The sequence below is a fragment of the Lepisosteus oculatus genome, chromosome 13, assembly GCF_040954835.1.
Source record: "Lepisosteus oculatus isolate fLepOcu1 chromosome 13, fLepOcu1.hap2, whole genome shotgun sequence".
Taxonomy (NCBI): Eukaryota; Metazoa; Chordata; class Actinopteri; order Semionotiformes; family Lepisosteidae; genus Lepisosteus; species Lepisosteus oculatus.
Window position 1 is genome coordinate 22,056,859 of NC_090708.1, and position 15,803 is coordinate 22,072,661.

At 37.2% G+C, this 15,803-nt stretch overlaps 1 protein-coding gene across 1 annotated transcript in view; it reads right to left on the bottom strand.

Moving 5' to 3' along the window:
- gpm6bb (glycoprotein M6Bb) overlaps positions 1-14,508 on the bottom strand; it is a 61,875-nt gene extending 47,367 nt beyond the window's left edge. The window contains exon 1 of the mRNA XM_015361611.2: positions 14,365-14,508. Coding sequence (XP_015217097.1) covers positions 14,365-14,368 — 4 coding nt within the window. The 5' untranslated portion in view covers positions 14,369-14,508. The remainder of the gene's footprint in view (positions 1-14,364) is intronic.
- Positions 14,509-15,803: the final 1,295 nt, after the last annotated feature.

A 15,803-nucleotide genomic window follows, 5' to 3' on the forward strand; every position in this document is an offset into this window, starting at 1 on the left:
GACATATTATTTTATGGAATGTGTTTAAAGTTTTCCCTTTTCTGCCTCTTAAAGGTCAAAGGTCAACAACGTTATTTAAATTAACGAGGCAAAATCATCAAACCTTTCACAGCTGAGCTCAGGCACACAATGCTTGACAGCATGTTTTGCAAAGATAATGGCTATAGAAACCAATTTTACACTGAGTCATCAGCAGAAGTGACACAATTAATTGTGTAAAGATGAATCACAATAGGATATAACACATTATTTACCATGATGTGTTAGGAAGGATCACAATAGGATAAAAATAGAAGTAGAAAGTTTTAAGAGTTCAATGATATTGAATTAAAAGCTGATTATCATATTAACTCTTGGGCCATATCTCAAAACCAGTTTCTGGTATTTCATTTGACACATTCTACAGTGGGGTGGCACATTTGTAAGCATTGCTCTGAGTCCAATTCCTGGGGTGCTGTCTGCATAGATTCCTTATGTTCTTCCTGTGTTTCCGTTGATTTCCTTTGGGGGCTCTGGTTTTCTCCCACAGTTATAAGATATACTTGAACGTTAACTGACTTCTGGGAAAACTGGTTGTGGTGTGAGTGTGTGCACCTCTGTGTCTGTTTCCTGCATTGTGCCCCTTGCTTGCCTGGATAGGTTTTGGCTCTCCAGCAACCCTGTATTGGATAAAGCAGAAAATGGATGGATGGACATTCTACAGTGGAATTACCAATGGTACTCAAGATCACTGGTACTGTACCTACAACACAGAAAGACATTTGATTTCTGAAGCAGGAAACTCCTTATTTCATTTGCCGTTGACTCATGAGCTTCCTTATTATCTCCAGCATCTATAATGCCTTAGTAGTGAAAATATCATGTTTTATCATGACAATTATGCGATAGTCATTTATTACTAAATTATGATGATTTGCTTCCACCTACACTTTATAAAAATCAATTGATGCTGAGAATCAATAGAAACCATTCAAGCCTTTAAGATAACTTAAAAGATGAATTAATTTAAGGATGAATTCAGAGAACTAATCCTTTTCAGAACAAACTGCCTAGCCTTATATTTTTCCATACGATGTACATAATAGCTTGACATCCTCTACACATTACCTGCTTGAAGGTTTCCTAACTTTCAATTAACAAATGGGTCTTCAGCTGATGTATAGTTGCATCATTGTCCCAGATGTAGCATTTTAATGACTTATGACAAACTCTACGTTATAAGTTTAATGGAGCATGAAATTCAGTTTTCCCTCATAAACCTCTCTATCTGAATAAAAAAAATGTACCTCAGTTCAACATGGTGATTTTCTGTCATAAACTGACCAGAACATGACTAACTTTTATGTGCAACTGTAACAGTCATAAGGTGGGTAATGAATATATTTTATTACAGCTCTTAAAGATTTCATCTTAATTCATTGGTTTAAGAATGTTAATCGATGTCAAACAACTGCTTAGATAACATTTTCATATGGCTACTTAGAAACAGAAGAAACACAAGCTTACACCACAAATACAGCACTGTTTATATAACTAATGAAGTACCAATACAGAGAAAATTTAGTTCCTTCTCAAGGGAAAAAAAAATTAAAAATTCCCCAAGTTGCTTTAGCACACACTGGTAAATCCACTTTATAAATTTTAAATGTCCCACTGTGCATGAAAAATAAAAAAGCTGATGTGATTCAAACAAAATTCTTTAGACTCCTAATGGTTTCAACAGCTGCGCTGAAGAAATTCAGATGCCTTTGTTTTTATTTTCCTCTCCCAGCACCCCGAAAAGGGTCAGCACAAAGCCCTATCTGTTAAGTGTTGAATATCCATCTGGGCCAGCTGCCAAGTGCCAAATCTTCCCTGTTTGGATTTCTTTTAAACTTCTTTTATGGAAGTCTCTCATAGCCAAAATGTAGCAGTTTCTGAATATGGTGTTCCATGTGTTTCCAAACACAATGTGAAAGAGAAATTCTGTCTTCATGTTATAAGGGAGCATTTTCTAACATCAACTTCAATGCAGTAAATACATATTTACTTACTCATAATTTATGAGTAAGTAAATTATATTGATATTACACATAAGTGTTATTAATGCTGAATTCTTTGACCAGTTTGACTAACATTTGCTTAAAAATGACCATAATTGGTCCAAAACAATGACTAGGTCAAATCGACGTGAAACGAGGCACAATAAAAGTACTGTATAATCATGTGTAACCACACATGCAAATATTAAGTAATTGTATACTGTAGTTGATGTGAAGCGTATACATCATGTAAAAAGCTACCTCACAATGTTTTCATAGGAGAGTGTTTTAAAGTTCAAAATCAGTGCTCCAGTGCAAATAACTCCAACACTCCTATCAGAGACTGAGATGGGATGAGATACAACGGACCAAACTTAATCATGAGTAACGTAGATCCAGAGAGCAGCACAGAGAGGAGAGAGGTGTAAGTAACACAAAACATAGGTAGATAAAGATATCCCCAGGTTCAGATTTAACATAAACATATGCTGGAAACGTATATACATTAGCTTAAGCATAGTATAAATTGAGTTAATTATGAATGTGGAGCCACATTCTGCCGAGTAATAAGTACACTAACATGAAAAAGGTACACAATCCTTCCTGCCCTGACGACAACCCATTCCTGGCACAGAACACGTTTGAGGGAATTCCAGGAAGTGAGTTAGATTAGGTGCTCTGCCAGGGGCCACTCTAGAATCTCCAAATTAGGTTGAAATGGATTTTCTTCCAATGACCGGTCAGTCCACAGCAGATGAGTGATGTTCTGATAGTTTTTAACATAACATAACATAACATAATATCACATCACTTTATTAGCCCTATACAATTTCTTGCATTAGGAATTCATCTTTTTGATGAAGACACACAGGCACATACAGTAGACAGGGAGAGAAGCTTGGGGTCAGAGCACAGAGTCAGCCATTGTACAGCTCCCCTGGAGAAGTTGGGGTTAAGGGCCTTGCTCAGGGACCCAACGGAGTAGGATTTCTCTGCCGGCTGCGGGATTTGAACCCGCAACCTTCTAGCCACAGGCACAGATCCTTAGCCACAGTACCACCGCTCAGCCCACATGTGAGGTGCTCTTCACAGTAGCTGTAACATCTGTCCTTTCTCCAACTCCTGCCCATGAATGCCAGTGAACAAGTAGGTGCTCCAGCAAGCACCACCCCCATCAAAAGTCGTGTGCTCGTCTTTGCGTTCCTCGCGTCTGTGAAGGAATTCACCATTTTACAGTTTCAGGCGATTGTGTCCCTTATATGCATGTACACATTTATAACTTGTGTCCCTGAATCAGAGACTGATCACGGGGTGGAATTTCAAAATCATTCTGCTCCTGGATTTGGTAATGATTTGGGAAAGCCCAGCTGCCTTCCTCATGGAGATAAACCTGGGGTGGGGGTGGTGATCAGAGCAACAGTCAAGCTTCACCTGCAGGTCTTTGAGAGGTGGGAGTAACACTCAAAACAAGCAGTCAAATGTGGGGAGTCCAACCTCCAAAGGCACAGGTCGCAATCACACCCTGGGATCTGGATCTGTCAGACACTGGTGCTCACCAACACTCCACCCAATATCTTATCTGACTTTTCTACTTCTGAAGCTCGTCTACTGCTGTCTGCGTTGTGTAATTCTCAAAACACAGAACGCTGCCTACGGCTTACATCATCTTGTAAAGGGTTAATAACTTTCCACTCTCACGTTTCATAATACTATTGACTAAACAGCAAATCTTCTAACGTCCCAGACCAAGGAAAAAGATCAACTTCTTAGATTCTATGTAAAATAAACAAAGCTGGACAGGAGCCAAGTATAACATTTGTAATACCACAAGGGGAGGAAGATTCTGCGAGATGGCTTACAACCCAGCTGGCCAGTAAATACTGTGTAACAGGATGAAGTAACTTGTTATTGAAATCACAAGGGACAGAAAGCTGCGCAGTATTGTGGAATTTCATATGGGAAACTAACCAGATCAATCGTATTATATTTGACTGCAGCAACCACAGTATTAAACCTGTTTTCTTCAAACATATTTCTAGTTTTTCACTTTGACCTCAACACCTTCAGGTCTACACACAATACTTTCTGCTGTGGTTCCTTATTTTTCATGCTAGTATAACAGAAAACACTTTTTTTTTTCTTCCAACCTTGTCTATGGACACCTGGGATATATTATTTAATTTTAAAAGTGTTAGACAGCAGCTATGCTTTTTCAAATTCATTTTCATCTAAACTACCAACAGTTCAACAGCGACTGTACTAAAATAACATATTGCTTTTAAAACTTATAAACATTCTGTAAAGTTAAAAAAGCACAAAGGTTAAGGTCTAGTGTTTATCTCTGCAGAAGAAGTATTACCAGGTATTTCTCCTGTCACATCCACACTGTTGATTATTGTTAGTGCAACAAATTACCTTACAAGGAAACATTTGTCTCCAGAGTGTCTTTGCACAGGCCTGTTAGTTAAAAGAGTTTAACAGAAGTGAACATTGGAAATATACATGATTGGTAACCATATTACATAGGTTGTCTTCCTTCAAAACCATTCACACAGTTATACTGTACCATAATGCGCAGATGGTACATACTGTAGCAAAAATTGCCTTTTGTGCTTTGACTACTTAATCTTTCAAACATACTTGCCAGGATCCTTTGCACAGAGTCACTTAGTTATATGTGCACAACACATGGCAAGCCAAGAACTCAAATTTCTGACATTTTTACTACTCCCACGTAACCATTTGACATGTACTAGTCACTCTGGCTGGGGTCCCAATGTGTAGATGAAAACGTTGCTCTTAAAGAGAGTAGAGCACAATTATGACTTTAGCAGCTTTTGTAATAATGCAATTACTATCTGGTTAATCTGAATGCTTAAAAAATATTTATATCAGCCCCATTAATGTTTCCTAATTATACTAAAAAAGCTTAGAACAACCTGTTTAAACTGGTGAATTCTTTCAATTCACATATACTTTACTTATTTTTAAAACCCTTTCAAAGAAAGTGCTTACTAAAAAGTGTTGTTAAACTATTGATTTATTATGTTTTACATTGTAAGGTTTATGTTCATGCCAAACATTTGTCTTGATTTAATGTTTCTGAGTTAGTGCTGGAACATAAGAGGGGATAAGGCTTCTTTAACCCATTTTAATTAATCTCTATCTTTTATACCTTTCCATTTTTTCCAGGCTGTTTTGCTTATGATTTTTTTTGTGAATGTTAGTTGCTGTATATTTATATTTCTCACAGATTAATGTTGTTTATAAAATGGTTTGGACATTTGTTAGTTTTAAACTTTGCTTGCATATAAAAGCAATGCGGACATCAGTGGAACTGTTTTACGGCAGACTGCTCCAATTTTTATTCTGATCTGTTTTCTAGGTGAGCCAGATGGATAGCATTCAGAAATCTCATATCATTTTGTTTTTGAAAACTATGAACATAATTTCTAATAAAACATTGTTTTAAAACTTATTACTCTTAGATTGCAAAAGTATTGCGAACTAAAATATTTTCTTCAAAGTGGCGGAAATGTATTTTCTGTGAACATTTGATAATCTTATTGCATGGAAAAAACTGTGCAGAACCAGAGGCACCCAATTCTCACATATTGGTTGTTTTTTTCTACAACTCTGTGTGAACTTGGATTAGCACAGCTGATGCACATCTCTGCTTGTCTAATCCATTATTTTCATACACAGCAAATCAGCCTTCTGGAAACGTTAGTTTCAAAATGCCTGTTCTCTGTGGAAAACAATAAGAACAATGCAGCCAATTTTTCCATTGCTAGAACTACCATCATAAATACCACTTCAGTTCAGCTCTGAAAACACACATTTTCAAATAAATGTGATTATGTTTCCTTTAATATTGCCTAATATTTTGAACTTTGATTAAGCACGTTTTATTTTTAATGATTTATAACAGGTTGATTTCACATCAGATAAAGCATTTGAATGTATTATTCTGTATAGGTTTTTATTCAGGTCTTACTGTATTACTGAACTCCTCCCTTGCAAGCCATTACCTAAAATCAATGAAAGAGTTTAAGTGAAATGCTATTTTTATTTTATGGTCGCTTTAGAATATTAATTTCCAGACACGGTAGTAGATGATCTACTGGAAAATATAGTTTGTCTCTACTAATGTTGCAAAGGTTAAAACAGCTACACAGTTAAAGGAAGATGTCTATGATTGGTCACCTCATTAAACTATCTTTCCAACCACAGCCTGCGGATCTGAGTGGAGATAGAACTATACCAAGCTGAAACTGCCTTGGAAAAAGTTTCACATTCATGATTTTTAAATACAGATTAAGTGCGACATCATGAAAGTCTATATAAAAACAATTGAAATTCTCAATATCAAAAAACACATTCCCGCACCTTTCTTGAATGGATGCTCTTCTCCATTGCATAACGTATAGTGTATAATGTATATGCAAGTTTCATCACCCCCAACAATGTATATGGTCAGAGGTGTTAACGCCCTGAAACTCCAATGGGTTAAGGCTGCTCAGCTTCCTGCTGTGAACAAGGGAAAAGCCTCTTTTTAAAGGGTAAGAACCAGGCCACGGTTGAGCAAACTTTCCCACTCTGTACGTACCATCTCTATCATTTCATATCACAATAAACAATGTCCCCTTTGTCAACCAGGGACTGATTAAACCCCAGAAATTAACACTGCTGTTTGGGAGGCCACCTCCTACAGATTCGTCTAATTGAGGAGCTAGAGGTTTACTCCAGGCTTGTTTCAGCTCCCTCACACAGTTTCTCACACTCTTTCAGAGGCAAAGGCATCATCTGCAGCCTAACTGCACAGGCCATTTATTCAGATCCTCTGCCAGATGGGCAAGCGCCCAGAAAGCCGTCGGTTATGAAAACAAGTCTCTCATAAAACAACATGCTGTAGGTTTAATTGGGAGAAACACGGGCAAACATACATTTAACAAAATTAAAGAACAGAACTCTTACATTAGTACCCGCTTTGAAGTCAAAGCAAAACATTCCAGAGGTCTACAAACAATGCAGATTCATCAGGGTTAAAATGAATTCTAATGTATGACAATCTTTCACTTGCTACATTTTCCATTTGATTTTATGGATTATGAAGTAAATTAGCACTGAACATACATCCACAGGTTGTAAGTACCCAACTACAATACAAAGTGTGAAATATGGAATTCCAAATGCACAGGGCTGTTTTCCCCTAAGAAGTTATCTTCCCTGGGTCCACAATCAGCTGAAGAAAAGAAAAGTGAGGAGTTGTCATCATTCCTTACAGTTACTCTTCCACTGTTACAGGGTTATAGGGTTGACTGTGTAACAACTGGACAAAAGTTTTTTTTTAAAAAACATGAAAAGTTGACCCCAAACCAACAGAGAGCAGGGCAGAACACAATTTCCTCTGATAGCCCAGACATCTGTTGAAAAGCTGTTCACAGCACTGAACAATAATCTCAGATCGCTGTGCTGCTTTACAGATCATGGCACCCTCCATTCCTGAGTTCAGCAACCATCTTTCTAAAGGAAGGAAATAACAACTGGATTGTAAATTACTGTATCATCTTCTGTGGGTTTTTATTCCACGTTTCCTTCTTTTCTATTAAACCAAACAGGCTCTTTGCTTCCAGATGTCCTGCTATTTGTTTGCTTTAACCAACAAAAATGAAACTGTAGAGCACTTTGTTCAAAAAGTGACAAGATCCTGTCACTAGTTCAGCGCTCCCAACTGTTTCTGATTTGATTTTTTAGTGAAGGACAAATAATAAGAAGCAACTTTTCATGAGCAGCTATGGCAACTGCTACAGTGCCTGTGTCAATAGAAGATTGTCGGTCACAGCAGGATCTCTCAGCGATCCTTGCTGAAATGAATTGTGTCTGAAAAACAGCTCCAGTTTGGGGTCAGACATGGGGTTTTGCCTCTAAGCTTTCTGTTCATGAGAACATGTCCTAATCTACATATCTTAACATACACAATCCCACACAATCTTGATTGCAGCCTTAAAAAAAAAAAGGCCAAGAGATTTTTCCAACGTTCCCGACTGATTGTTTACTTTCAGATCATGAAAATAAGATTTTGAGATCTCTCATTAGGCTTTACATGAGTACATGTTTCCTGTGTTACTTCATTTGCTATCGAGATTGCCAGAAAACAATCCGATGTACTTTTGGTGTATAACAAATGAAAAAAATTGACTTTTGCATTCTTGCATTAACTCAAGTTTTGTTTTCCTCTTTAAAAATGTAATCTGTAGCTTCCTAAACATTGGAACGTTTCCACAAATACAAGAAAAAAAAAAGTTAACCAAAACAGAAAAGAGTGAAAGCTATAATCTCATAATGAATGGTTATTCATGGTGTTAAAGATTTAACAAGGATATCCTTTAAAACCAATGCAGTGCTTATGAGTTAAAAATACATTAAGAGCTATCCCATTGTTTAAGCATTAGCAAGTTTGATTCATGCTTTGTCTTTTTCCATTTTCCACCAGGGAAAATGTAAGTGATTACATGCTTTACCTCATTTCACATCACAAAAAAAGAAAAATACCACATACTCACGCTATCAGTCTTTTTTACCCATTTCAGACTGCTCATCAATGGTGCTGCAGAACCCAGTCATGTGTCTTTCCGTCAATGTAAGGAATCACTTTAATACCCACAACTCCATGTTAAAAAGGCAAGTTAAAGGGCGTGAGATAAGTGAATGTTTGGAACAGAATGTGTGGCTAACATTCCCAAACTTTCCCCCATCACAAAATCACAAAACATTTTCCCTTCCACTTGTGGTTTGACAACCTCTTATTTTCTCAGAAAGATAAAGCAACTGGGCTGATAATGACTATTCAAAGGTCAGTGGCATTTCCCTGGATATGATTATACTATTCTGTCGCAATCACAATCCTAAATAGCCTACAAGAAGTCTCCAAGAAGGAAAAAGTTAAGCATTTGCAAAATGAACAGACATTCTCTCGGGTGTGCTGTGCTACAGAGAATATAATCTATTTTAAGACTATTGCATTGCATTAAATGTATTTGATATTTCTGAACATTAAACTTACAAATCATCTGAAAAACAAAGAAAAAGATCACCTATTAAGCTGTTTTTCTACAGTGTGAAGTCAGAGAAGCAAAAGAGCAGCAGATCCCAACTGCCGATACAACACAGAAATATAACTGTTTTTAAAATACAATTAATACCCAGAATTCCTGATAATAGATGGTAAAAGTGTTTCACACTTGTGATTCATTGCCTGTTGCCATATAGTCTTTACCCTGTTTGGCTTCTGTAAAGTTCAATCCACATGGTTGTTTTTCCTGCCTGTTTTTTTTTTAATTAGAAGGGATTTTAGATTTATACCGTATACGTGAAGCTAGCTCCAGTGGTTTCACCTCTCATAAAGAAAGCAAAACTGATATCTGTGTAGTCCTAATTTTCCTGATCTTGGAATATATATATACATCCATTCATTTTCTAACTGCAACATCCACTTCATCGTTGCCGAGAATACACCATGGATGGGATGCCAGTCCATCTCGGGCACACACAGACACACACAGCAGGGCCTATTCTCCCCGAAACCACTTAACCCACCAGTATGTTTTGGACTGTGGGAGCAATCCAGAACACTTGTAGGAAACCTATGCAAACATGGGGAGAACATACAGAGCGTCTCCAAACAACCCAAGCCTGGAACTAAACCCAGGGTCCAGCGCTTTGTGGAAGCAATGCTAACCACTGCATCACCATGCTCCTCATCTATACTGCACTGGACATATATGTTTTTGAAACTACAGAGGTAGAGATATTTATACAGAAAGTGATATTATTGTATTTAACTGAGAGAGACTGACTATGTTCCTCTATTTTTTTAATTTCTACAGTCTCTCGTCTATATTTAAAATGTACCAATCAGGGCTGTGCACCTGCGTTTATATTATATTAACATTTATGATCTAACATAAAAAGACATATCTCCATAATGTACGCATTAATCTGTCCGAGATCAGCGGTGCTGTGGACATTTTTTGTAGAGCCAAGTCCTTCAGTTCTGCTACTGCTACACATTGCTAAGCAACGGGAGCTGCAGCGTGGGTAGTGAAACCTCATGCGACCGAGAAATCATAACTGGCAGAACATCAGCTGATGACTTTGCTTTCAACTTTCAGAGGCACAAACTCACTTTGAAAAGGCATTTGTTTTGCCATATGCATGAAAACAGAATGCCATGTACCTCCAGATATTAGTTTCTAGTTACAGTATATTCTCAGGCCCCAGTTTTAAGTCTGCCTTGTCAAAGGTTCCTACCAAACATACAATTTCCACTTTTGATTTATACCAGACCTCAAAGTGCACTTGTATACAAAAATCAAGTTAAATAATGAACTGCACAACAAACCAAAGTGAACCATGAACCACAGAGCATACTCTGAACCCCTGATTCTCTAGGGCTTTTCAGTCTTGTCTGCTCAACAGACTCATTGAAGTGCAAATCTAACAAAGCAAAAGTTAATAAGAAATAAAGCACAACAGCCAAGCAAACATGTGCCCAGATTTTAGGTAACTTCAAAAGGTTTCCTTTTTTTGTGGATTTTAATTTTTGGTACATGATAAAAAAATTCAGGTTAAGGGTCACTGAAGCATGTGAAAAGGCCATTATACCATCTTATTTCCATGTTCCACTGACAACTGACTTTGTAAACAGCTTTGATCAGATGTTGTCCTTACCATGGGAAGACTAACTATTGACAAACTGACTGAAAGATTGACCGACTTAAAATGAGACATTTTCAATTTTCTAGAAGGAGCTCCAAAGCAGAGGCATGAACCCAGCAGCTCCATCAGGTTACAGATTCTGATACGGGTCCTAAAGCATCCAGAGATAAAGGCAACTTGTTGACCAAGATTTGCGTAAGAACAGTGAGTTCAATTATGCTAAGCATGGCAACAGTAGCTTGAATTATTGAATTTGACTTTGCAGACATCAGAGGATGAAAATCAAACGCGAAAAACAAACAAAAAGAGGGATTTCGTAATTCATGTGATATCATTCTCCGACAAGGCCAAAGCTATGCTGAATACCAAAACTCTCTGTTTAACCACTGCCTTCTGTCTGATGATGTTTTATTAATTTGCCTGTGCATTACTATTTCTACTACAACCCCCACCAGGACAAGGGATTAAAAATGATGAAAGGATTACATTCTCTGAGGTAATATACCTATGAACAAACCAATTAACAACCCATTTTCAGCTTGCAGACCTCTGGCCATAAAAAATGTATATTGAAAGTAGTTTCTCTCCGCTGCGTCACAGCTTTTCGTTTGGAGTGGCACCGCTCTCAAGTTCAAAACGTAAGCTAGAGTTTGTGGTCATAGTTCATACAACAAAGAAGATGCCCTACAGATCCAACACGAGGATCTGGGGAGGGGGCAAAACACACAACTTTAGCCTATAAAGCCAGTGCGACATTGAAAGCAAAGCTTGGTGAAGTTAAAATTTTTAAATGAAAACTGAAGCAGTCTGGTGAAGGGGAGCATCTTTTCACTTTTCTGAAGCTCATTACTGGCTTCAATTCATCTGGGGATTTAAGGAAACTGGATGTGAAGAAATCTGGCAACATATTAATCTTTTTAAGCAATCAACAACTAAAATCCCACAAAAGAACAGAGGACAATGAACAAGTTCTAAGAGCACAAAGACATTATTGTTAGCCTTTCACAACCCTTTCAGAGAGAATTAATTAGCACTTAAGACATCAGTATTCTACTCCTGCTTCTGCAGAAACCAACAATAGTAACTCACCTTTTTTAAATTATATACTTCTTTGACTGGTTGTCACAATAACAATACATGTAGTTCAGTTTAAATACTACTGTATTTCTCGAGATTTCATGAGAAATCCATTTCACTTTGTGTATCAGCTCCAGTAACAGTTACAGGAAGGGTGTTTTGGCATGGATTTGGTCTATTATGCCTTGGCTTCCAATCCATTTGACTATTTTATTTTTCAGGTTTTATAATGAGCCGATATTAATTTTCACTGAGCAGTTTTAAGCATCAAGCATCTCAATTGATAAATGTATATAAAGGTTAAATTATTAACTTCTTATTTTATGTTACTTACAAAAGTCAGTCTTGTTAGACTAAAACCTGTTAATTATGGATGTGACACTTAGTAAATTTATGCTGACACACAGAATCGCTCAGACGTTTCATTATCTATACTTAGCTGAATGACAGTACGTTATTAGGACAAGTTGTCTCCATTGCCACTAAAATTAACAATGCTAGCCCCCAAGGTGAGTTAAAACATTTTTTTTTTCCTGTGGATGTTTAATTTAAGGTTTCTGAGATCTGTCCTGTATTTGGGGGCTGGCACTGAGCACTAGACAGCACCAAACATTCAAACCGTCTGTCAGGAATACCAAGGTGTAGGATCAGCAGATCAAGCTGCACCAGCTATCAAGTGAACAAGGCAACGACACTGTACAAAAACTACCACTCACTGCCCATGCCATCCTTAACAATAAATAAGGGAAATACCTAAACTGCCTTTTTCATTATAAAAAGCTCAAATATTTTCTCCTAAATTACATTATGACTCATAGGGGTTCTGAGAAGTGGCCCAGAAAAAAGATCTCTTCACCCCAAGTTTATTTGGAGTACGCTTCTAATAATCTATGCTTCATAACAAAACGGATTATATTAATCATTGGCTCCTGTCTAGATTTACATTTATATTGGGCATCCACACTGAACCTTTTTTGTAAAGAGGTCCTCCAGACAAACTTAACAACTCCTGCTCTAGAACTATCTGCAACATGATACAGTGTTGTTTCTGGTAAAAAGTATACATTTGAAAAAAAAAACTGCATAGGTTTCAACAATTTAAATGATGCCTTTCAAACACCACATCTCAATACTGTACATAACGTTCTCATATGTCCTCTGCACATAGAAAAGACTGTGAACAAACCATTTAGCACTGTGATAGTCTCCTTGAAATAGGGCTAGAAAACTACACCTCTTTCTCTCAGTGGTAGGAAAGGAGACCTTGCTCTAGTTACAGTTTCTTAAATCATTTTTGTGATAGGTCTTGCCATGCAATTTCATTTCAGCCAGCTGGAGAAGTGAGCTCACATGCAGTAGGCAGGCCTGCAATGTTGAAAAGTTTAAGTCACCGGCATAATAATTTCTGTAGTTCAAGCAGAGCATATAAAACTGCCATCCAATAATATAAAAAGAGCTAATCAGCTATGGACTCGAATAAATACTGTGTATAGATATACCATAAACAGCAAAATAGCATGTGTTCCACACAAAATCCCTTGGATACTAAAAATAACTGAATATTTATGCACAAGGTGGTTCATTAATAATGGTTTCATAGTAATGACAATGAAAACTACTTAAATGATCTACTTTGGAACAAGGTCATCTGAAAGATATTCCCCCTACTAAACATAACTAAACCTTTTATTTTGTGATCAGACATTTTAAATACAGAAAATGGCCTTTAATTGTACAGGCAGAGCCGTACAGTAGTTTAATGCCAAACGCAAAATGTAGAGTTTTAGTGGCAGCTGGAATAGATCAGCAAAGGAATTTTTCCAATATCAGCTCCAATATTTAATATGGCGTACAGGCGGTATTAATACCAAACTACACAGTGTACTTCCAGACAGCTGAATGTTATATACTAGTTAGCGATTTAATCAACAGATCGACATAACATAAAACAAATGTGCAAAAGTAAGAAAACGTCAATAGGGTGGACTAGAGCATATAGTATTTTAACATAGAAATCAGATAAAATATCTCTGGTTCCTGAACAGAGACATTGAAAAAGAAACATTTTTATTCAGAAAGGTCTGAAAATACTTAAGGAACGGCTACTTAAAGCCATCATCGATTTATTTTTCTGCAGGGGCAACAAATGGCAGGACGTTGACAGTGGGAATGATTTAAGACAAACATACTAAAATATCGAGAGAGATGTCAGACCCAAAAGGGAAAAAAACATTTACAAAAGTTTTATCTCTAATCCTGCTCACCGTTTTATTTCATTTCTACTCCTGATGCCAATTATTATCTCAGGCGGGACAGATAACAAATACAGGGGCAGAACGAAAACAAAAAAGTTCCACAAACAAATCACCGAGCCCATCTGGATGAAGACAAGATGTGTCAGTGGAATAATAAAAACAATTAACCGGTTTAAAAAATAACTTCAGCATGATGCACCGCAGTTCAGCCTAAGTGTTTACACATTTGCCTCTAGAACGATACATGTGTTTTTAAAAACAAACAAGAAGAAGAAGGGAAGAAAACATACCCATTGTGCTCCTCTAGCAGGACTTCAGGTTGTCAGAAGTCAGTAAAAAGTTGGTGTTAGAAGACTGCAGTTCAGGATATTAAAGCTAACAGTCCTTCACTCTCCTCTCCGCGGTCCCGTTTGGAGATGTGGGAGGGGAGGGGGGTTGGATGACGTCAGTGACGAGGATTACCGCTGGTAGAGAAGCGGTCCTGGGCCTCTTGGATTTCGTTCTGCCCTTTGCGCTGGGATAGTCTCTTAGCAGGACTCATACTTCAGTTTGGTTTAACAATAGGCTGCTTATGCAAGCTACATTATTCCTATTGTGTTTTTACATAAATGCGCTCCACGTAGTTTATACAGATATGGATGTGCTAAATATCACCCATTAAGAATGCATTTCGTTAAGAACCTAATAATTGAAAGTGACGGTGGCCCTAAAGTTCAAAACCAAAAAAAAACCTGACAAATAGTAGAATGTAAACTAAAAAAAAAGTCACAAAAATTGATGAGAAAAGATTAAAATTAAAAATTAAAAGTAGCTCAGCTAAAGACAGCATCATAGAAACGTTTGACATTTATTTTATCTGTTGTTTGGCACTTTATGGCCACCATAGGATTTTTTTCTGTGCCATGTAACAGAAGGTGGAGGAACAAACTTGGAAGATTGTCCTGATTTATTATGTAGGGAAGCCTATTAAAATAATTCCAAAGTCAACCTGGCTTTGTGTATACACCAAGTTACACTGGGTAATTCCCTGCGTGGTCTATTTCTTTTTCTAGGTCTCAAGTACAATTTAAGTTTAAAAGTTTGACATCTAATACTAAAAGGTTATACATCTAGAAGATAGCATGCAAAACAGTAAAAAGTAAATGTTGTCACAAATAGCACTGAAAAATAACATTCTCATTTAATGAGAGCTGTTGTAGCTTTTTTTCTCCCTTGAAGGCAGCATTAATCTAGGATTACATTGCCCAAGTTAAAACTACAAAATCCTAGATTAGGGCTAATCAGGTTCTGTGATACAAGTCCACACACTTTTTACAGTAAGTGCCAATAAGGGTCTCTGAAATGAGACAAAGGCATGATAGAGATACACCATTTCATCACTGAAGAAAAATGCTTAATTGAATTATTTTGCCTATGCATACGTTCCTTGAAAACTGTAAAACACTGTGAGGTACTTTTATTAAAAGCCTTTAAAGGCTCAAGCTTTCTGTGTTTTGGGGTCAGCGTAGAGATGCACACCATTTATACTTAGCTCATGTACCAGGTTTAAAGCTGATTTTAACAATCTGCCACTATATGCCACATTACTGCTCAATTCTGTGGGAGCAGCTGCAATGCAGTTTCTCTCTTCCATGAAAACATAGTGTTGCCACTGTAGTCAATTTAAATAAAGTACTGCTGGTCCGGCTAATCCAGACGTCCACCTCTTTGCCTCAGGCACTTGAAGAGA